Source organism: Aricia agestis, chromosome 8, assembly GCF_905147365.1.
Source record: "Aricia agestis chromosome 8, ilAriAges1.1, whole genome shotgun sequence".
Lineage (NCBI taxonomy): Eukaryota > Metazoa > Arthropoda > Insecta > Lepidoptera > Lycaenidae > Aricia > Aricia agestis.
Genome location: NC_056413.1, coordinates 7,734,758 through 7,757,460, shown reverse-complemented (window position 1 = coordinate 7,757,460; position 22,703 = coordinate 7,734,758). Strand labels below are relative to the sequence as shown.

Sequence of the window (22,703 nt, the reverse complement as noted above, 5' to 3'; positions counted from 1 at the left end):
CTACCGACTTCAAAAAAGGAGGTTATCGATTCGACGCGTATGTACGTAATATTCCAGAACTGCATAGTTTTCGTATATCAGCGTCTGAACAAATGTGCCAAAATATTTCAAAAGTGTAGGTATTTATGTATGTAAGTATGTATGTGTGTATGTGTGTATGTTTTTATGTTTGTGTCCGCATATCTCTGGAACTACCATTGCAATTTCAGTAAATCTTTTTTTGTTGTACTAGATATTGTTCAACTTAGGGAATAGTGCAAGGTGCATCAAAATTGGTTCAGTAGTTTTGGAGGAAGGAAGATTGAATTCTAAATTACGTACAATTTTGAAGTCGCTTTTATCTATTTATAATGTTAATTCCTTTCTTCAAAAGGTAATAATTCTATTATTCGTCGTCAGCATCACTTTGCATTCCACGATTCTTGTAACTTTTGAGCTTCAGATCCCGCAAACATGGTTCGGTTTGCAAAATCTCAAAAAAAAGCAATTACTTTCTTGTTAGGAGTAACTAGAGTGGAGTGAGGACTCCATAACCAAAGTACGTATTTAAATTAAAAAACGTGCGATTTAAATGCAAACAACTCGAAGCCAACACGTGTGATCCCGTCGGGCTCTCAAAGTCTCAACGCACAGTGACGATACAGTGTGGCCGCTTCATCGCATTAATTCTCGCGTTAATCTCTTTGATGTACCGCCACTAGAGTCGCCAAACGGCAAACGGCATTGTAAACGCCGTTGAAAATTATCGCGTTAAATTGTGGCTACACCTACGGCTAACGTCCAACAACGCGATATTTAACGGCATTTGACGTTAGTGTGGCCTGAATATTACTGATTGGCCAAATAGGTATGTATTTCGTTATATATTAAGTAAATTCATTACCACTTGATTATTACAACTACTCAAGTAATGTTTGAATTGATTCATAGGCAGTTGACGGCATTTGGTCGGGTTATGTCAATTTGATGCAAGTCGTTATGTGTTGGTTGGGTTTGACAAAATACTACCAAAATAGGTCCGCCATCTTCCTATGAATCAACTTTTCTGATAGTATATAGATATTAGTTATAACAAAATATTATAATTGACTAGCTGTTGCCCGCGACTTCGTCCGCGTGGACTTCAGTTTATAGCGCGCGATGTCAACAAAATTGGTGTCAAAAGCTTTTATAAAAAAACCCTGGTACCCCTTAAATCAATACAGCTGTGCAGTGTGCACACAATAAGTACTTCATTTTTGTATATTAAACTTTATATTTTATGCCAAATTTTAAAGCTTATTTAGCCCCCCAATTACACAACTTTACCCATAAACTATTTATCATTGATAGGTTTAGCCCCAATTTCACCAACGTCTGTTAGTGTTAACAGCTTGTTAAAATGTCCTGTCTTCTCTTTCATTCATATGAAAAATGAAACAGCTAACGTGATACTAATTCGAGCATTAACTTTAACAGTCGTTGGTGAAATTTGGTCTTAAGGTTACGTCACTGCCTGCACAGATAAAGTACTGAGTTATTTAATACCGTAGAATAGATATAACAATCGAAAAAAATCGAGACTTAAATGTAAGATGATACCATCTCTTATAGAAAGACTTTTGAGCAAGCGTCAGCGCGATGTAGAAGACGCACGGCGCCATCTATTATGAATTTTTTTAACAAATTTACGACCCTTACAACCCTTTTTTCCAGTAAAAAAGTAGCCTATGTCCTTTCTCAGGCTTTAGACTATCTGTATACAAAATTTCATTACAATCGGTTCGGTAGTTTTGGCGTTTGGCGTGAAAGCGAGACTGACAGACAGACAGACAGACAGAGATACTTTCGCATTTATAATATTAGTATAGATTATGTGCACACTGCACAGCTGTTTTTGGGTATTTTGATTAATTAAGGGCCGCGCTACACCGGAATGGCAGCGGCGAGGCGAGCACTTTCAGCGCTGCCATTCCGGTGTAGCGCGCTGCGCGGCCCTAAGAAGGGTACCACTTACCAGGGTTTTAAAAAGTTTTTAAATTTGACACAAATTTGTTGACACCACGCGCTATAAACTAAAGTCCACGCGGACGAAGTCGCGGGCAACAGCTAGTTATGAATAAAAATAATAATATATAATAAAGTAGGTATGATTAGTTCTGTTACAATAATGAAGTAAAAAATAAAGCGCCATCTGTTTTCATATATTAAAATTAAAATGTTGATTGCATTGATATATTTTCTGGATGGAATATAGGCCAACACGGTACACTCGAACTCCTTAGAAATGCAGTAGGAGTTCTATAAGATAAGATAGATTGATTATTATTATAGCAAGTGATAATATTATTAAACATAATATTCTAACGTACTCGTATTAAAAACTATAAACAAAAACATAATAACTAATAAGTATGATTAGTTCTATGTTACAATGAAGTAAAAAATAAAACGCCATCTGTTGAATCGTATTAGAACTAAAATGTTCATTGCATCGATATATTTCTGGATTTTTTATAATATTATACGTAAAATATATTTAAGATTTTTGAAATATTATTTTAATACACATCCAAGACCCAGGAACATTGAAAACTTTTTGTTCCGCCTACGGGACTCGAACCCAGGACCCCCGGGATGAGCGTTGGCCACGCGCAATGCGAATTCATTTTCATCGATATTTTCATGGAAATAAGATATTTTCCCACATCAAAATGTAGCCTATGTCCTTTCTCAGACTCTAGAATAACTGTGTACAAAATTTCATTGCAATCGGTTCAGTAGTTTTGGCGTGAAAGCGAGACAGACAGACAGACAGACAGACAGAGATACTTTCGCATTTATAATATTAGTATAGATATAGATATAGATATATTGTAATCCAGATAAATTAAAATATATTATAATATTTTATTTTAAAGACATTATAATAATACAACATTTTAGTAGTCTTTAAAACTTTTAAGTGATATTATGTACAAGCCCCAAGTTCTACCAAGTCCAAATTCACATTCATTTCCATTACAGTTTTAAAGCACTTATTCTACAAATATATACTAGTAATCTCTGGCACTTATTCCACCTTACTAATTTAGATGTCTCACTACCGCACTCAGAGTGGAACTTTAATTACCTTAAATGTAATTAATTCAAAATTTTGACATAAGCCCCATACACTCTCTGTCAAACTCTTCATTTAATTGAAGGTTAATTATGTCTCTGAGTACGGCGCGCGGGTAAATGATTCAATAACTTTTAGTCAAGTGGAATAGCATATACTTAGTAACTTTCTAAATGCTATTCCACTTGACTAAATTTAGTTACTACTTACTGAATCATTTAGACGTCTAAATAGTAAGGTGGAATAAGTGCTATATAATTGTGTACTCCGTGAGTAATTTGTATTCTGTGAATGTGTAGGTACCTCTGCAACACTCGCGTAATCTTTGAGCAATGAATGAACACTGACTGAACTATGTTTGCACTATCGCAAGACCGAATGATGCCGGCCGGCTATCAACGTGCCTTGATGCCGTGGATGCCGTTCTCGTCGACCGTCGGCGTAGATCTGCACAGCGCATTTTTCATCTTTTTAGTTTTCACTGGCTGCTGTTTATCAGCTACTATTTAGAATCACTACGTATTCTAATAAACTGCTAATTGTTGAAGATTTTACAGTTTATCTACCAGAAAAGTTACCTGATACATGACAGTCTCAGATTACAGAAGGTAAGAAAACATATGTTTTATAGTTTAGAAAACTAAACAAAAATAATTTTCATTACAAATAAATGTGTTGCTTATTGTAATAATTTTGTACTAAGTATGAACTGTTTACAATTTACTCTCAATAATGTTAAAAAAATTCAAAAGTAACCGTTATTTTAAGTTTTTAGATAACACGAAAAAGTAATATCATTTAAACTTAAGTACCTAATTATCTATTGGCTTTTGTGTTTGCAATTTAGGACCGTAGGTAGGTAGGTACTTAGTCAAAATTGCTGCGTAGGATAAATGGTCACACAGTTATTGTTTTCCATACACTAGAGTCAAACATTTTGTTCTAGAAATATTCAACACTGAAGCAGTTGATAAACCAAAAAAATGTGCGGCTGTGCGACTTTGCTTCGCGCCAGCAAGCCGCTACCAAAGTTATGGCATAAGCGTCTGTTCAGCTCTTCCACTTCTCCGCCAGGTGTTCCTGGAGTGCCATACTCAAAACTAAGTATTGGAGTGCCTAAAGAAATATGGCAGGACGAAAGGAGGTATCCTGTTTTATGATTATTTCCTAGATATCAGAAACCACACACAAACTTGATGTATTTTAAGCAGTGACGGATTAAGACTACCTAATGCCCTAAGCAAGCCATGCCTGTGGGCCCCCCTATCCATATTATGTCAACTAGAATCGGTCTTTGATCCTTTACTCCTCTGGTACTCCTCAGACGTGATGCCCTAGGCAATTGCTTAATTTGATTAAGGGTTAATCCGTCACTGATTTTAAGCAATATACAAAAGTGTTTGGAAAGTTGCCTACATGGAATTAGTAATACAGATAAAAGTAGAGGCAATTGAGTTTAACTTTATTTTCAGGATAGCCCTGGTACCAGCCGTGGTAAATAAGCTAGTAAAGAAAGGGTTTAGTGTTAATATTGAAGAAAATGCTGGGGCTGCAGCCAACTTTCCTAATAAAACTTTCGAGGAGGCTGGAGCCAAAGTTACCAGTCTGAAGGATACTTATCAATCAAGTATATTATAATAATATTATTTATTGAGATTTTAAGTAAATCCTGTCTCAACTGTATGGGCTAAGAATCCCACTTATACCACAGTCAGAAGATATTATTGTTATGTGAAAATTTTCTTGTTACTTTCCTATTTAAATAATAGCTAAGTATTTATACAGGAAATTGGGTAAACAAATTAATTTATTTTCAGATATAATATTAAAAGTAAGACCAATTGCTGAGAATGAGATACAAAATGTACAAGAAGAATCTACACTTATATCCTTCATGTACCCAGCTCAGAATCAAAACTTAATACACAAACTAGCTGCTAAGAAAATAAATGCATTTGGTAAGTTTAACCCGTCGATCGTGGGAAAACGAGACACAATAGATGTTCTATTGTGTCTCGTTCACAGGTACATGGAGTATGGGGCTTGATGAATTAAATATGCTGAGTAAAAGTTAAAATTGTTAACATTTAATGACATAGTTAAATTTATAATAATTAGCAATCATAATGATATTTAAATCTACTTTAATGTTAATAATAGGTATCTTGCATAGAATTAACTTAATTTTGTTTTAGCAATGGATTGTATTCCTCGGATAAGTCGAGCTCAAGTGTTCGACGCTCTCAGCTCGATGGCGAACGTGGCGGGGTACCGCGCCGTCATTGAGGCTGCAGCACACTTCCCAAGGTTCTTCTCGGGTAAGTCTAGACTTAGACCACAACAAAAAAGTTAATTATAGTAAAGACTGCACGTAGCATCTTGGAAAAGATACTCATTTATATTTACACCACTCGCTTATAAAGTTTTCGTTAATTCTTATGCTGTCTTTGCATATAAAGTGGATTTCCAACATATCAGAAAAAGATAATATGTGTGATTACTGTAAGTGTGCTATCAATTTTTTTACCAATAAAGGAGTAAATGTATAGTGATATGTAGGATGTAGGCGTCATAATATTATTGAGCTCATGTTTGAGACAGTCTTGTATTGTTAAAGCCAAAATTTTCTGTAACTACTTAAAATATCTGTACATTTTATCTTCACTATCACAAGCAATTGACCTTCTACGAAAGGGGCGCGACGTGCTATAAATATATTTGGGAATCTCAATATGAACTGGTTTCGTCGAGACGACTAATTAAAATACGCAAACATTCAACTTTCGGCGTCGCCATGCGTTACACACTTAGACGAGAACAGTTCGCAAACAGTAAAGGCCTTTAACCTCATATCATTACTCAATTTGTTATGATTGTCAAAATTGTTTTTACAGTCCTAAACATTGCTATGAACTTAATTGTTTTTGCATGAGAGATCATATTATGTAAGGTGATAACTGCTGCTCCTATAGGCATCTATAGTTTCATTGATTATACTCCCTACTCAGAGTTCAATGATGACTCTATCAGGCTGGTTTGCGCCAATTCGGATGGTAGTCATTCCTCAGTTAAATTTTATGTTATCTCTCTTGTTCTTTGTGTGTATCCATGGGCCAAGGGGGGGGCAAATTACCCAGGTTCTGGGCCAGGGGGGGGGGGGGGGGAAACAGATTTTTCATTAGCTAGGTGCTTATAAAGAATAAAAAATTCAAATGGCAAAAATTAGTTTTCTTAATTTTTAATTTTTATAGATAAAAGTATTTAGTAAGGACGTCAACATGATCCAGGGGGAGGCAGCTGCCCCCCCCTGCCCCCCCCCCCTCGGTACGCCCATGTGTGTATCATAAAATTCATAAATGAGAATGCTTGACATTTTTACATTTGTAATAAGAACCCTCCTTAGCATGGCACCATAAAAGATTCTTCTGTGGTCTTACAGTCTTAAAAAGTTACAACAAATAATACTTACTATGATAGCTCAGCGAGTATAAGTGGTGATCTTAATTTATACATAGTATCTACTGTAATCATACTAATGCCCCATTTCACCAACATCTGTTAGTGTTAGCAGCTTATTAAAATGTCATGTTTTCTCTTTCATTTATATGAAAAACGAGAGAGGTAACGTGATACTCTTCGATCACTAATATACTGTATATTAGTGATCGAAAGTGATACTAATTCTAAAACGTTAACTTTGACAGATGTTGGTTCAATTATGCCTAAGCCCGTAGGTTGGCTCAAGTGGCGTCTCAGTCCATAATCATTCATAGTGTGATATTGTCCCAGGTCAGATGACAGCCGCGGGGCGCGTGCCGCCGTGCCGCGTGCTAGTTGTGGGTGGCGGCGTGGCGGGTCTGGCGGCGGCGGCGCAGGCGCGCTGCATGGGCGCCGCCGTCCGCGCCTTTGACACCCGCCCCGCCGTGCGAGAGCAGATCGAGAGCCTTGGCGCGCAGTTCATCACGCTCGACTTTAAGGTGAGAGAGAAGAGATATATCTTGACCATGACTGTTTATAAAGGTCGTCTTTAAGGTGGAAGAGCAAGGAGACCTTTACTGTCACCCAATAGCGTCGTTAGAGGGGCGACGCTAGGCGACCGCTCAGAGCACCGGATAAAAAAAAGGGCGCCGCTGCAGGCGTACCAATTTTTAGCACTACCACAGAATATATATTAGTAGTACCAACAGAAGTCTCACTTGCGAAACCCGTTTAAAGAAATAACGACTCATGTTACGATACTATTAAGTTCAAATTCCGACCACGCAGTGCTAGGTGCCTACAATTATGTTCACCTACATGTCCGCTCTCTATCTATCGCATAACTCGTAGCTTTTCTGACGAAATCAAGGTTTTCGCCTGTTAGAAAACAAAATATTCTTTTTTAATTACTATTGGTATGAATAGCAAACCTTTTTATAGTAATATAAAATTTTAGTAACCCAACCTATATTTTATAGTAGTTTTATATATTCGATTATAGTGCAGAAAACTTTTACAATTTAAACATAGTAACTTTTGTTTATTTCTGTGTAGTTTGTGCGTTTCTTTGTATGAAATTGGTTTATTTGCTATGTTTGTATAGTTTTTATCTACTTTTTGTACTTAAATACCTTATTCAAATACATATTTCATTGGCCTTTCTTAATTGTTCATTTTTATGAGATTTATAACGATTTTATCACAGCGGTTAAATCAGTATCATGAATAAAATTCCTCTATGATCAGTAAACAGTAGATACGCGACGAAAAATCTTGCGCGTGCGTCACCGCTCGCTTGTGAGTCCCTACTGATTGGCCACCCGCGGGTGGTACTTATAGTTCGATACCTATTCTCGCGAGTGGGACAGGCCTGGCACTACCAACACCCTGGGCGCCGATTAAGAGGATACACCAGGGGCTAAAGAAATGAATAAAAAGTGCGTGTAATATCTATAGCTGTCTCCCTTACCTCAAGCCTATACCGCAGAACGCGATAGAGACAACTGCAGAAAATCCAGAAAATCAACGATTCGTTGTCCCCTGATTCCTTCTCCAAAACAAAACCGATTTAAGTACTTTTTTCACTAAAGATTAAAGAAAGGCTTGAGCTGTGTTCCTATGTTTTGCTTTTTTTGTATAATCTAGCCAAATCTGTTTTCTGGACGTTTGAACACAGCGGAAAATCTGGCCATTTTTTTGGGTTTTTGAACGTTCATATCTTATTTAATAATTAGATTATGAAAAAAAAAGAAAACATAGGAACATTGTATTAATGGCCGTAGATATTCAGGAAAAAAATTATAACTTTACTACCATTATCCAGGGAGGAAACAGGGGACAACGTTTGTATGGAAAAAAGGGCGGTGTGGACTCCTCTTAAATCTCGCCGAGAGCGCTGGTAGTGCTAAAACCGGCTCTACTTTCACCGTTCATGACGCTCGACTTTAAGGTGACAGTGGTAGAGAGAGAAAGACAAGAGAGACACCAGACAACGGAAATATATTTAAGATTTTTATTATAATATGATACACATATTTAATACACCTCCATGACCCAGGAACTTTGAAAACTTTTTGTTCCGTCGGCGGGATTCGAACACGCGTCCCCCGGCTAGAGCTACCAACAGCCCACCAACTGACCACAGAGGTCGAGGTGAAGGAGGAAGAAAGAGCAACAAGTTCGGAGTTTTACTATTATCATAAACTATATAGATGACGCCCGCAACACCGTTGCGCCGGAAATCGGAAAATGTACAGTTCATTCGGTAGAAACTGTACATTTTCTCGCAGCTAAATCTAGCCTATGTCCATTCCCGTACCTCGGTTTAGCCGTTTAAGGTTGAAGAGGTTACAGACAGACACACTTTCGCAATTGGAATATACGTAAGGACTACATATGCATATGCTCAAATACTCCCCGTTTGTTGCTCAAATACTCCCCGTTTGTTCGTGCACTACGTACTCTCAACGAAGTGGCACAGCAGGTGGATCTGTTCCATTGCACTCTCAGTGAATTTACACTTAATTGCCTGTTTGTCATTTGTTATGGGAAGATAAGTGATTATATACAAAAGTAATAATAGTTTGGTTTGTATTAATTTATTAAGATTTATTTACCAAGGATAGATTTTATTTACAATACTATAACTGAGGTAGCTAGTTTGGCTAGCTTCCTTTTAAAGTTGTGCGCTACAGACACTAGTCAATTGTCTTTTTCTTAATTTATATATTTTTACCGACTTCCAAAAAGGAGGAGGTTATACGTTCGGCTGTATGTATCTTTTTTTTTTTGTATGTTCAACGATAACTCAGCCATTTGTAATCCGATTTTCAAAATTCTTTTTGTGTTGTATAGGGTTTAACTCGAATTTGGTACCATGTTCACAAAAGTGGTGATCTGATGATGGGATCTTGGAGGAATCGAGGGACTCCTTGAAATTTGTATGGAAACATATAGTGGTTTCAATTTTTTCTGAAGCATTCGAAGTAAATGCTACCAAAAAGTAAGATTTCGCACCAGGTTATACCCTGGATCCGAAGGTACCCAACAGAACTTTTGAATCCTTATAGATACAGGTTCGGGGATTTCGGCGTTGTTTAAACAACTGAAAGCATAAGCCAACACATCAATTTATTTGATCATCATCATCAAAATCATGATTATGCCATGGGTCATCACATTATGACCCAATTATTGATGCTTTTCGTGATATTTTGCATCGAAGCAGATGTTTTTGATGATTATTTCGCTGTTTGTGGATCGATTTTCAAAATTCTTGTGTTGTTGTATAGGGTATAATCTTGATTTTGTATAATAATTACGAAAATGGTAAGCTGTTTGTAATCCGATTTTCAAAATTATTTTTGTGTTGTATAGGGTTTAACTCGAATTTGGTACCATGTTCTCAAAAGTGGTGATCTGATGATGGGCTCTATGAGCAATCGAGGGAAATCCTTGAAATTTATCAAAAGACTCATAGTGGTTAAAAATTAAAATGTTGTTTCTAGTAACTTAAACATATGTTACGAATAAGAGAAAGTTCATACGAAGGTGTCTCTTGGTCCAAAGGCACTGAACAGAACTCCTGAACCTTTAAAGATAAAAGTTTTTAAATTGCAGCGTCGCTTAGATAACTGCAAGCATTTACCACAATTTCGCTTACGTAACATAATGTGAACAGTTAACATTCGTAGTGGTTATTTACGCATAAAGCGTCTAAATCTCAACTATTTCTGTACATACTACAGTCTTCATTACTTTGAAGTCGGTACCAGTCCCAAAAGCTTCAGATATTCTGACATTGAACGAACTCACGATAAAATTAGCTGGTACCGACTTCAAATAATGAAGACTAGTATGTACAGAAATAGTTGAGATTTAGACGAGTTCTGAAAAAGGCACTATTATAGAGTAATAGTTATTTAATACTTTTTAGATCATATTATCATTGTTTTTACCTTGGAAGTCGGTTTTATTTTTTTGTTAAAAATAATAATTTATTACTGGTACGCAAATAAAACATAATAATATTTATGTAGGTAAACGATAAAAAATGTGTTGTATATTTATTAATTAGATTAGATAATGCTAGTTTAGTGACGTTAAACTATAGTCAAATGTGTTTACCAATTTGCTCATCGTGCGTTAGGCATTTATTCTTAGAAAACTAGATACTAGAGTATCTAGATTCTAGACTCTAGTTTACCTTTAGTAACCTATAGTGTCATATGACTACAATATTGCAACTTGAAGTAAAACCTAAAATATCATGGAAAAAGAACAATATCGTTTGATTAAAGACTGCAATGACGATTGCAGTCTTATCTCGCATATGAAATGTACCACTGTTTCGGGTGATAGGTATATTGTTATTTATTGTTGTTGAATGTCAAGGCCGATGCCATACTTGTTTGTCGTGTAATTTCAAGATAGCACATGAATTATATTTGTGTATGCGAGGTTTATCATATTCAGAAGTTTACATACCTACATTTTGAATATTATTTGCCCTTCATGTTAAAGATAATACCTACAACTACATACTCGTAGTACTTACAAAAGAAATTAGTTATATGCCCGAGATGCGTAAATTTTAAAATTTCATCAAAATCAGTTCAGCCATTTAGCGTGATAGAAACTTGGGACCGATTGGCAAATGGACAGACAGACTGGCAAACAGACATGCAGATACACCATGGAAGTTTGGATTAAGAAGTTCGGATTAAGAAGTCGGCCAAATAGGCTGTTATGTTAAGAAACTACGTGAATTACCTTTTTAATAGGCTGTTATGTTAAGAAACTCTGTGAATAAACTTTTATGTGTAGGCCGTGGTATGGCCAATAAACACCCAACTATCGACGAGGTCGACAACCGATATCATGAACTCGTTTCTTTTTGAGTGTTTATGCGTAATATTATATTTTTACACACCTCTTTATGGCAGCAAAATCACCTAAAATACGAAGTTACTATAAAAGTATTTTAAGGTGTTGTATATTTTTGAACGAAAAATAAAAGCAATCTATTCGTTGCATAACATAATTTTTGCTTTTATTTTTTATCAAAGTGACTTGCAACCTTTAAAATATAGGAGGGCATTACTGCACGTAGAGCGATCGTGGAAGTTAGCATTTGCGGTCAAAGTATCACTTTACTATCTAACATGATCATCCATTAATGATTAATTATGAAGATGGAAGGTACCTAATTAGCGAATGTTACTAGATTCTGCCTAAACTAGATTAGAGTCAGCTCACACCTGGCATGTGGTGAGCATCTCTCTACTCTGGGTAGCATCTAGTAACATTTGTTACTTAGGTTTCTTTTTACTTTTCTTCTTTCTGCTAAGTTTTGTCACATATTACCTATTATTCAAATTACCGCAAAAATGATAAGGTTTTTCGACTTTCGCTTATACAACGACTGCAGTATTTTCGGTCTTACAATGAAGCAATGCGCAGTAAAAGGCATAAATCAACTTTGCAGAAAACAGGTTCTTTGTAACTGGAGTTCCATTTATTGAACATAAGAATAACCGGCGTGCGAAATGTTGCATTACGTTCAAATTGATCGCGGAATGCACCTCATGATAGTCCGAGCTCGCCACTAGCAACCGTCTATTTATAAACTGTATTACGGGCAAATGGTTAAAAATAATTATACAGGTTATAGAAACACATCGAGATTCGAGACCCACTGACCCATCTGTCGCCGGTCGTACAGTCGTCGCTAGTTCTTGTTCATTACGTCTTGAGTACCTAATTTTTTAGTTTACTGAAAATGGTTGAGATTTGCATGCGACTGTACGACATTTAAACATAAAAGCAAGTAGAATATATACTAGGTATTGAGGAATACATATTTTTTCATTTCTGTGTTTACATTTTGTAGAAGAAGAGTTTACCTAGAGTGAGAAGGAGAGAGAGTAAACCCACGCGTCAGAGTGAACCCAGTCCAGTCCAGTCGAGAGATTACACCCAGTAAACGTAAATCCGCGCGTCGACAAGATGTGGTTGCTTCTCAGTTCTCACGCAAATGTCCAACCTTATTTTACGATTTGTTACTAAGTCAATTTAATATTATGCACTAGTAAATTTTCAGAAAAACCGGAGAAATTATTGTTCTCCGGGAGGTTGAGAGGTTAAACATTATCACTCCGGGTAATACCGGTTGCGAATCCTACCCACGACCTTCAAGATGATTACATAGGAATTAGTCTTTAAACACAAAATCCCTTGGCGGTAAACGATATCGACATGTTACTGGAACCATCTATAAAATATTGCGAATTGCAGCGGACTTGCATTGATAAATATCGTTGAGATCAATTAGCGTGCCCCAGATAATGAAACGGGCACGCAGTTTTATCAAACAAGCCACAAAGATAATAATATGGCCGTTCGTTTTCATATTTTATCGCAGTCAGCCTTTTTTTTTTCCTGTTTTTCATATGCATTATCTTCGCACGTTAGATTCGCACGTTATCAACAAAAGAACGATGTATGTGTGCAATCCATTGTATGCAATTGCAAACAAGTTTATCACGATCGGTTATTCATGTGTTAATAATTATTTTTGTTCTGGAAATATTTTGCTTTCTTACATTATTATAACTTAATGCATTACTATTTTGAGAAGAGCTAGCATTCTTAGTATGTCGCAATGATTATTCAAATTCTAGATGTTTTGTTGTCAAAAGTCACACACAATTAAATAGGCAGGTTGTTAGTTTTAGATATAGTAAGATAAGGTATGGGTATATTTTAATATAGATAAGGGTATATAATATATATATTATTATGATGAAGCTAGTGCCTCTAGTAGATTTATTCTGTAAATGAAATAACATAATATGAAGCATAATCTATAGGTATTCTGATATTAAAAAAAATTCTTCTTGGCAGTGACGTAAAAAAAATCATGACTCATAAGATACTGTAATGGAATTGACCAATTAATAGTTTCAATTGTAGTTTCCTAAGTCCTAACTATATTTATTCCAGAGTTTTTTAGGATAACTTTCGGAAGCTATTTCTCAACATTTTAGTACTGAGTTTATAAAAGAAAAAATACGTGTATTTTTATTTTTAACAAGGATATATCAAAATTTGTCAGGAAAGTTTAATTGCACCCTGTATAGAAGTAATAATGTTATCTAATTATATATATACAGGGTGTAACAAAAATAAGTGATAATACTTTAGGGTGTGTACGTGTTCCTTGTAGAGAGTTCACTGTGAAAGTAGCAGCTCTGAAAGACGAATTTTTTTTTTCACTTTTGTATGGGCAAGCGCCCGAACGTCACGAGTTTTCCCATACAAAAGTGAAAAAAAAATTTGGTCTTTCAGCGCTGCTACTTTCACAGTGAACTCTCTATAAGGAACACATACACACCCTAAAGTATTATCACTTATTTTTGTTACACCCTGTATATATATATATATATATATATATATATATATATATATATATATATATATATATATAATCGGCGTCATCTACATAGTTAACCTATAATTTATTTGAATTTTTAATACTTCCTACTGCTCCTATCTTCTTCTGATTAATTTCGATGCGGGTCCCAAGACAGCTTTAGCATGACCGTTGGGCTCCCTGAGATCATATCAAAGGGTTTTCGTGGTTGGATACCGCTTTCGATTCTGGCGACACAGGAGATACAGCGGTTTAAATATGTGGTGGGCCAAAGCTCGATTAAAAAACCTATAATTTATTATGTACAGGAAGAAGGCTCTGGAGAAGGAGGATATGCGAAAGAGATGAGCAAGGAGTTCTTGGACGCCGAGCGAGCGCTACTGGGGAAGGAGGCCAAGTCATCTGATGTCGTTATAAGCACCGCTTTGATTCCCGGAGAACCTGCTCCTTTGTTGATTTTAGAGGTAAAAGATTTGCTCAAGAATTTTATTTTTATAATTATCATTTTTAATGACGGTCCTTATTCCTCGGCTATAAGAACGCTTAGCTCCGTGGTTAAACTAGGTACTTGTTTGAGTACTTTTTAATGGTAACTCGATGACAGCATTAAAGGACTCTCTGCAAGGGGAATCATTCAATTGGTTTCACAACTCACAATTTAATTTTGAAGTATAATATGTAATGTATGGAGTATGTATGGAACTCCAGCAATTTATGGAGTGTGTACTCTGTATAAACTCGGCAGTGTACTATCTCCTGTCTGAAATTCTAACAATTATTGTGACCTACTTTGTATACTTACTGTAAGAATTGCAGATTGTCGGCATTCGTACTCTATACTCTAACTTCTACAAAAACAATGCAATATATTTTAGGATGCCGTCCGCGAGATGGCTCCAGGGAGTGTGATAGTGGACCTGGCGGCGGAGATGGGTGGTAATGTGCAGACCACGGTCAAGGGCAAGATCACCAAAGTCCACGACGTCACGCACATCGGCCTCACCGACCTGCCCAGCCGCATGCCCGCGCACGCGTCCACGCTCTACGCGAATAACATTTCCGCGTTTCTATTGAGTATCGGTAATTGTTTTGGTTGTAAATTGTAATAGGAAAGTTTACTTTCTTGTAAATAATGGAACTCATTCTGTAAGAAGTCTCCTTCTTATCATAAAAATATTTATAACAAAGTCTGAATGAGGCTAGAAACTTCATATGAAATATCTTTGTAGGAAATTCTGTTCTTGGTAATTTGATTATAGTATAATATTCAATATGATTTTATCACCGTCAGATATTTCAATGAGTATTATGCATGTGGTAAATTTTGTTCATCGAGTGTTGCCGATTATATGCAACTAGCAGTCCCGGCAAACGTTGTTTTGCCATATAAAGTATTTCGCCCATAACACTTAAAGAATTTGTCAAATCGGTCCAGTAGTTCCTGAGATTAGCGCGTTCAAACAAACAAACTAACAATCTCTTTCCCTTTATAGTATTAGTATAGATTACTGCTGTTAACACTGTTCATATATTCATATTCACAAACTTTCGATCTTATTATAAACTAACTAAATTGCCTAAGTTTGTTTATTATAAAATCATTTTTACATTAAATCGTAGGTACCAACGACCATTTCCACATAAACCTCGAGGACGAGGTGACCCGCGGTGCTATAGTTCTGAAGGCGGGCGAGCTGCTGTGGCCGCCTCCACCACCCGCCGTCGCGCCCGCGCCCGCTAAGCCGACCGCCGCCGCCGTCGCTCAGCCCGAACCGCCAAACCCCTTCAATGAGACGCTCAAGGACACGTTCTTGTATTCCACTGGTAAGTAGATTATTATAATAATAGTAATAGGTGAGTAATTATGTTCATCTCATGATATGAGATTTTTATTGTACGGAAAATTATCCGCTATCCGCAATTTTCAATTGCATTAGCCTTTTTTAAACTACTTAAAATAATATTTCTTTTCTAGGACTGGCAAGTTTGATCGGCCTCGGTGTAGCATCCCCGAACCCTGCCTTCACAACGATGACAACAACTCTTGCGTTAGCAGGTACGCTTTTGTTTTATTTATTCAACTACCGACCGCCCTTAACTACGCTGCAGCGGAGCAACGCGACACGTCACGACCAAATATATTCTTTATATAAAGTCGTATGAGGTAAGCCGCAATACGCGGCAGCGACGCTTTGTGACACAAAACGTCAGTTGGAAAGTGTAGTGTCGCTTAGTGCGGTCTCACCTTAAGGCTTACATTACCAGGTGTGGTGGGCTACCACACGGTGTGGGGCGTGGTGCCAGCACTGCACTCGCCGCTGATGTCGGTGACGAACGCCGTGTCCGGCATCACGGCGGTCGGCGGCCTGCTGCTCATGGGCGGCGGGTACGTGCCAGAGACGCCTGTGCAGGTGACGTTTGTCTTTTTTTTTTGACAGCTAAATACTAGGCTTTTGCAACATGTTATATTTTGTTAAATTTCTGAAATGGTTGGTTAATGATAAATGAATAAATATTTATTGAAATGGAAAGTATTCAAAGCGAGTTTTATTTTAAAACGCATGATACAGTAATAATTATATTTAAATTGTTAAATTTAAATGTTTCAATTTATAGTGGCTCGCGAGCACTGCGGCGCTCATATCGTTCGTGAATGTTTTCGGCGGTTTCTTGGTCACACAAAGAATGCTTGACATGTTCAAAAGGTAATTTGGTCCAAGTCTATTTTTAAACCCTTTTAAATAAGATTTAGTACGTGTCTAAATAACATTTACGCTGTCGCTAGAAAAATACAATTTGCAGTAAATTTTTCCAGTATTCTAATTTTATTCTAAACTTTCATCACGATAATTAAATATGTGGCGTATTGTTTATGCATCCAATATATATTTTTTTGTTTTATAGGCCAGGAGACCCGCCAGAATATGGTTACCTGTACAGCATCCCTGCTGCGGCCTTGCTAGGAGGATATCTAACTACTGCAATGCAGGTAAACGCAGAACAATAAATACTTTACTGATACGTTTAAAAAGTGGATAAGCTATTCAACATTGTTGTCCGTGTTTGATATAGTTTTGAAGTCACTAACAAGCACATTAACATAAAAAAGCTTTATTTTATAATGTCATTTATATGTGGAATGTAAAGTTATTTGAAGCAGTATATTTATCACTATCATGTGTTTTCCCTAGGGTTATCCAGAAGTCCACCAAATGGCGTACCTCGCATCTTCCCTGTGCTGCGTGGGCGCGCTGGCCGGCCTAAGCTCTCAAGCCACGGCGCGGAAAGGAAACTACTTGGGAATGGTAAACTTTTTGTCTGTCTCTCTTTGACGTTTCATATGCAAGGACATGGGATAAGGTGTTACATAAGTGTAAAACATAAGGGGATTCACATTTTGTTGCAAATCATGTGGTTACTACCGTACTTTCAACTGATTATCGTGAACTAAGGCCGGTATAACTAGTCAGTACTCAAGATGCACCTCGGTCTCAAGACACGGTTCAGGCTCTGTGATTAGTTGGTTGTCAAAATTTGGACCAATCATAGAGCCGAACCGTGTCTTGAGACCGAGGTGCATCTTGAGTATTGACTATTTATACCGGCCTAAGATTTATTTCTATTCTTGTTGCATTCATTTAAGTTGATCTGAATAAGAGATCCGTGCATCCGAAACGTCGGAGTAGTCAACAATATTCAAGCGCAATCAATGATTAGAAAAGGCATTCTTATAACGGCGTAGCTAAAGACTCGACCCGGGACCAACCCGCTCATTGTAATCTTGATGACATTAGTTTTAATCTTTTGATCATTGTAAAGGCATTGAGACAGAAATGACTCTGAATTGATTCCTGCATTTAACCTTATACTCTTTTTTGTATTTAACCATTTTTTTTTTATATTTTTCTATTGTCTTATTTTAGTAAATGCAGTTTAAATTATTGTTTATGAATATGCAGTAGTCATTTCCAGTCAATATTTACAGCATTTTTAATGTTATTTTTTAAAGCTTTGAACCAACATATCTGCTGGACATATACAACATAATATTCAAACGTGGTTGCCTGGGTAATATAGCTCGTCAAAATGATGATTCTTTAGTAATATGAGATTGCGTAACAACGAACGCATTTTATTTGGTAGGATTTTAGCTGTGATATTATAGATGGGGTTTATATTCACAGATTGGTGTGACTGGTGGTATTGCTGCGACTCTAGGCGCTTTGACGCCTAGTGCTGAAGTTTTGGCGCAAATGGTTGGCGTCGCCGGCATTGGCGGTCTGCTGGGCAGCGTCATAGCCAAGAAGATTGAAATCACTGACTTACCACAACTTGTGGCTGGTTTTCACAGGTAATACATTACTGTAACATGTTGACGTGGCACTTAAACTGGTTGGATTTTAATTTTATTCATAATATTATGTTTTTTTTATACTGGAAGTGAGTAAGAAACTTAGCCTTAAGCCCTCAGTATTAATGAATATGTTACGCTTTGAGGACTGATACTGGAGATATTGTAGTGCATATTAGAAAGAAAAGCGAAAAATATTTTAAGGTTACTGCATAATCCCCTGTCTGTCTTTTAATATTTTTATGTATACGTCCTGTAACACAATGCATTTTTAATTTTCGCATTTTGAAAATTCAGCAACTGTCTCGCGCGCCTTGAGTTGACCAATAAGATCTCGCATGCAATCGAAATCGAAGGAGTACAATAATATTAATCATCATGCTGATCCTATGTGCTTTCTCTTTCCAGTCTGGTAGGTCTGGCGGCGGTGCTGACGTGCGTCGCGACGTACATGCACGACTTTCCCGCGATGGCGCTCGACCCCACCGCGGCTACGCTCAAGACGTCGCTCTTCCTCGGTACATACATTGGTGGAATTACTTTCACGTAAGTAGCTTGGAATAGTGCAGAGTTTAAATCTGTGGAAGTCACATTATCACGTATAAATATGCAAATGGACTAATTGTGTTTTTTTAAATACTTTATACATGCTTTATTACACCTTAGGGTTCAGTACTTATTATTTTTTTGAACATCTTGACTAGACAAGACTAGATGTAAGTAGGTTAGTGTAAATAATGCTCAGCGCACAATACATACTATACGCGTACGACGCACGTGTAAATAACTTTTAAGATTTACTACACTAACGTAAAGACTCTATTATGTCCATACATATTTCTTAAAACTTGGCTTAAGTGTAAATAATACTCAGCGCACAATATAATATACGCGTACGTGTAAATAACTTTTAAGTTTTACTACAATAACGTGACACGGTAAAAGACTCTATTATGTCTATACATATTTCTTAAATTTGGCTTATTAAAATAGTGTTTCGCCTTTTTTGTGAAAACGATCTCGTAATAATATTGTTACGTGCTGGGGTTCGAAGGATTTGGAGAGAAAGACCTGCTGACGCTTTTGAAGACTTTATTCACTAGCACTATAGTTTGTGCGTTCTAAGATGATATGGGTGACAGTTTTCATGTTCCTTGCTACGGGTTTTTTTTTACAAGAAAACAAAAAAAAATCTTAATGTAATAAATTATATTCCATCTACAAAAACAAATGTTTCCTATAATTGTAAATGAATAAAAATTAAAAGATGCTAAATGCTAACTTATTAATAAAAATTATAAATATTAACTGTGAAATAGGAGTATAAAAGTTATTGTTACGAAAACATTTGAAAAATTTCATATGCATGAAACGGAACTTATGTCAATAGAGATTGACTCTGTTGAATCGAAATCAAATCGATAAAAAAGGGCGGCTATCTTAAATCGCCGGCAACACTGAAATGTCAGTACGAAATCGATAATTTCGATTGCAATTTCTTTACGATGACTATAGGTCCAACACTAAGCACTCGCGGTGTCCTAGTTCGTAGACAAAGTCGTAGGTTTCACTGGCTCACTTACTAATCACTATTGATCACTTGTTATCACTCCGAAGTCGCCTTAAAGATCGATCGAACTGAACTGATTCACTGGCCCGCCTTCCTGCGGCTATTTATATGGGCCGAGGAGAGTCCTAGACTGTACCAGAACATTCCTTTCCAGAATGTACCCTATTCGTATATAATATAAACAAGTGTGGAATATTTTTGGAAGCCTAACGCCATCTAGTATCGAGTAGGGGTTATATGTTGTTTTAATTCCCCAAGTAGTTCCATTAGTTGACGCTAGATGGCACTACGTGTCCGTATCCGTAACAATATGTATTGATGTTTGCTTGTTTCTGCAGCGGTTCGCTGGTAGCGTACGGCAAGCTGCAGGGCGTGCTGTCATCGGCGCCGCTGCTGCTGCCCGGTCGTCACGCGATCAACGCGGGTCTGCTGGTGGGCTCGCTCGGCTGCGGCGCCGCGCTGCTTGCCGACCCGCACGCCGCCGGCCTCCCGCTGCTGTCAGCTGCTGCCGTGCTCAGCGGGCTACAAGGACTCACGCTCACTGCTGCTATCGGAGGTGATAACAGCAGGCCGACAGCATTGCAACAGATGTTTGATAGCAATTAATATCCTAAAGAAGTATCTTATTCAAAATGTCTAAAAGACAGCTGACGGCAGCAATTTTTGCTTTATAGTCTGTCAAGAAAGTGAAGAAATTAAAAAGTGGCAACATCGTAGTGTCATCCCTTTCAAATCAATCTAAGAAAAAAGGGATGACACTACGATGTTGCCACTTTTTAATTTCTTCACTTTCTTGACTATACTCTCCTAATAACTCGACCACGATATTATGTAGGTGCGGACATGCCGGTGGTGATCACGGTGCTGAACAGCTACTCGGGCTGGGCGCTGTGCGCGGAGGGCTTCATGCTCAACAACTCGCTCATGACCATCGTAGGCGCGCTCATCGGCAGCTCCGGAGCTATACTCTCATACATCATGTGCAAGGTATGAAATTATATATATGCGCTGCTGAAATTTGCGCAGCAAACATTTAAATATCGTGATTTATATTTGTACACAAGTCCTACCAAGCGGGTGAAAGGATATCGTATCCTGTGACGACTTCCCTAACCTAACTATAAAACAATAACTTTGGTTTTGAACCCTTGATCAGTTGTACGGCTACTTTATATATAGTATCAGTTTTATTAAAAAGAAAAATACTTTCAGGCTATGAATCGATCTCTACCGAACGTGATCCTGGGCGGTTACGGTGTGACAAGCAGCGGGTCGGCGAAGCGCACGGACGCCACTCATACCGAGATGAACGTCGACACCGTCGCCGACCTCATACACCACGCCTCCAGCATCATCATCACGCCTGGTAAACTTTTACGACACTTTGTTCATTTTTCTATCATAAATGAAAAATTGATATATTCTATAAACTAATAAATGTCTTTCCGCCGTACGTTGACTACGTACTCAGAGATATTTAATTATGATTAACCTTCAATTTGATCAAGAGTTTGACAGATAATGTATGGGGCTTATGTCAATATTTTGAATTAATGTTCCTCTCTGCGGCGGTTAGTCGCCCTAATGTCTGCTCTAACATATTAAAGAGATTAAGGCCCAATTTCACCAACGACTGTTGAAGTTAATGCTCGAATCAGTATCACGTTACCTCTTTCTTTTTTCATATGAATGAAAGAGAAGACATTACATTTTAACAAGCTGTTAACACTAACAGACGTTGGTGGAATTGGGTCTGAGACCCAATTTCACCAACCTCTGTTTGTTAAATCCTAACAAGGCATTACTTAACGGACCTTGGAAAATTAAACAGACTATTAAAATACTTATGTTCCACAGTAACAATTTAACAGCGGATTAGTAAATGCAATGTAAAGTGAACATTCAATTCGTTCGTTCTTGTTATAAGGCGACGAAATTGCAATGTACAAGTTTAATACGACATGTTGGCTGCAATGTGTCATTTTCACCTTATTCGTATAATACGTCATCTGGTAGATAATGCGACCAAATTAAAATATCTCTGATCGCATACATTTATTACACTTGCACTACAATAATTCTTTTTAATTTACTAGGTTAATAATTATGATCTGTCAAAGCTGAAAACATGAATCATGATACAAACTTTTATTTACTTATTTCGGTTTCGTAATTTTGATACAAGTCAGTGTATTTGCAATGTCAAGGAAAATCCGAGCGCTGAATTTTTGACAAAATGAAAATAAATAATTACTTATGCATAACATGAAAAATAATAAAATAATAAATGATATGTGGCGAAGCATGGCGAAAACACTCAAAAGTCAAAACAGATTCTTTTATTGATATTGGAGATTGTCATTGACAGTTTTTGTTTTGACTATTATAACGGCCTGTTATATATCTAACAGACATCCCCAGCAGGAATTAAAATTTAACACCGTGTTAGGCGATTTGACATGACATTAGCGTATGGTGGAACGCTCGATAGCTCTAACAAGCCATTATTTATTTAACATTGCTTGATGAAACTGGGTCTTAAGATAAGTAATATAATATTTTAATGTTGTGTGAAATTTTTATTGGTGCCCTTGTCTGTTATGAGTAGTAATCATTTTCTATTACGTTCCAGTCGCATTTTCAATCACTTTCCCGGTTCTTTCGCTTTTGTTTTGTTACTTTTGAAGAGACACGTCATCAGGTATCATTTTGGGAAATAAATGCTGTTTAAGCTTGACTTTTAGTAAACAAACGTAGATATGTTTTTTAA

General features: G+C 37.0%; 1 protein-coding gene across 1 annotated transcript in view; it reads left to right on the top strand.

Moving 5' to 3' along the window:
- Nucleotides 1-3,507: 3,507 nt before the first annotated feature.
- The window catches only part of LOC121729699 (NAD(P) transhydrogenase, mitochondrial), a 59,338-nt gene continuing 40,142 nt past the window's right edge, over nt 3,508-22,703 (top strand). Inside the window, exons 1-19 of the mRNA XM_042118296.1 lie at nt 3,508-3,708; nt 4,047-4,244; nt 4,573-4,727; nt 4,918-5,058; nt 5,296-5,418; nt 6,890-7,077; nt 14,321-14,476; nt 14,888-15,092; nt 15,633-15,836; nt 15,988-16,068; nt 16,278-16,423; nt 16,629-16,717; nt 16,917-17,001; nt 17,204-17,317; nt 18,197-18,363; nt 18,772-18,909; nt 20,272-20,489; nt 20,769-20,920; nt 21,146-21,299. Of these exons, the coding sequence (XP_041974230.1) occupies nt 4,084-4,244; nt 4,573-4,727; nt 4,918-5,058; nt 5,296-5,418; nt 6,890-7,077; nt 14,321-14,476; nt 14,888-15,092; nt 15,633-15,836; nt 15,988-16,068; nt 16,278-16,423; nt 16,629-16,717; nt 16,917-17,001; nt 17,204-17,317; nt 18,197-18,363; nt 18,772-18,909; nt 20,272-20,489; nt 20,769-20,920; nt 21,146-21,299 (2,677 nt within the window). The 5' untranslated portion in view covers nt 3,508-3,708; nt 4,047-4,083. The remainder of the gene's footprint in view (nt 3,709-4,046; nt 4,245-4,572; nt 4,728-4,917; nt 5,059-5,295; nt 5,419-6,889; nt 7,078-14,320; nt 14,477-14,887; nt 15,093-15,632; nt 15,837-15,987; nt 16,069-16,277; nt 16,424-16,628; nt 16,718-16,916; nt 17,002-17,203; nt 17,318-18,196; nt 18,364-18,771; nt 18,910-20,271; nt 20,490-20,768; nt 20,921-21,145; nt 21,300-22,703) is intronic.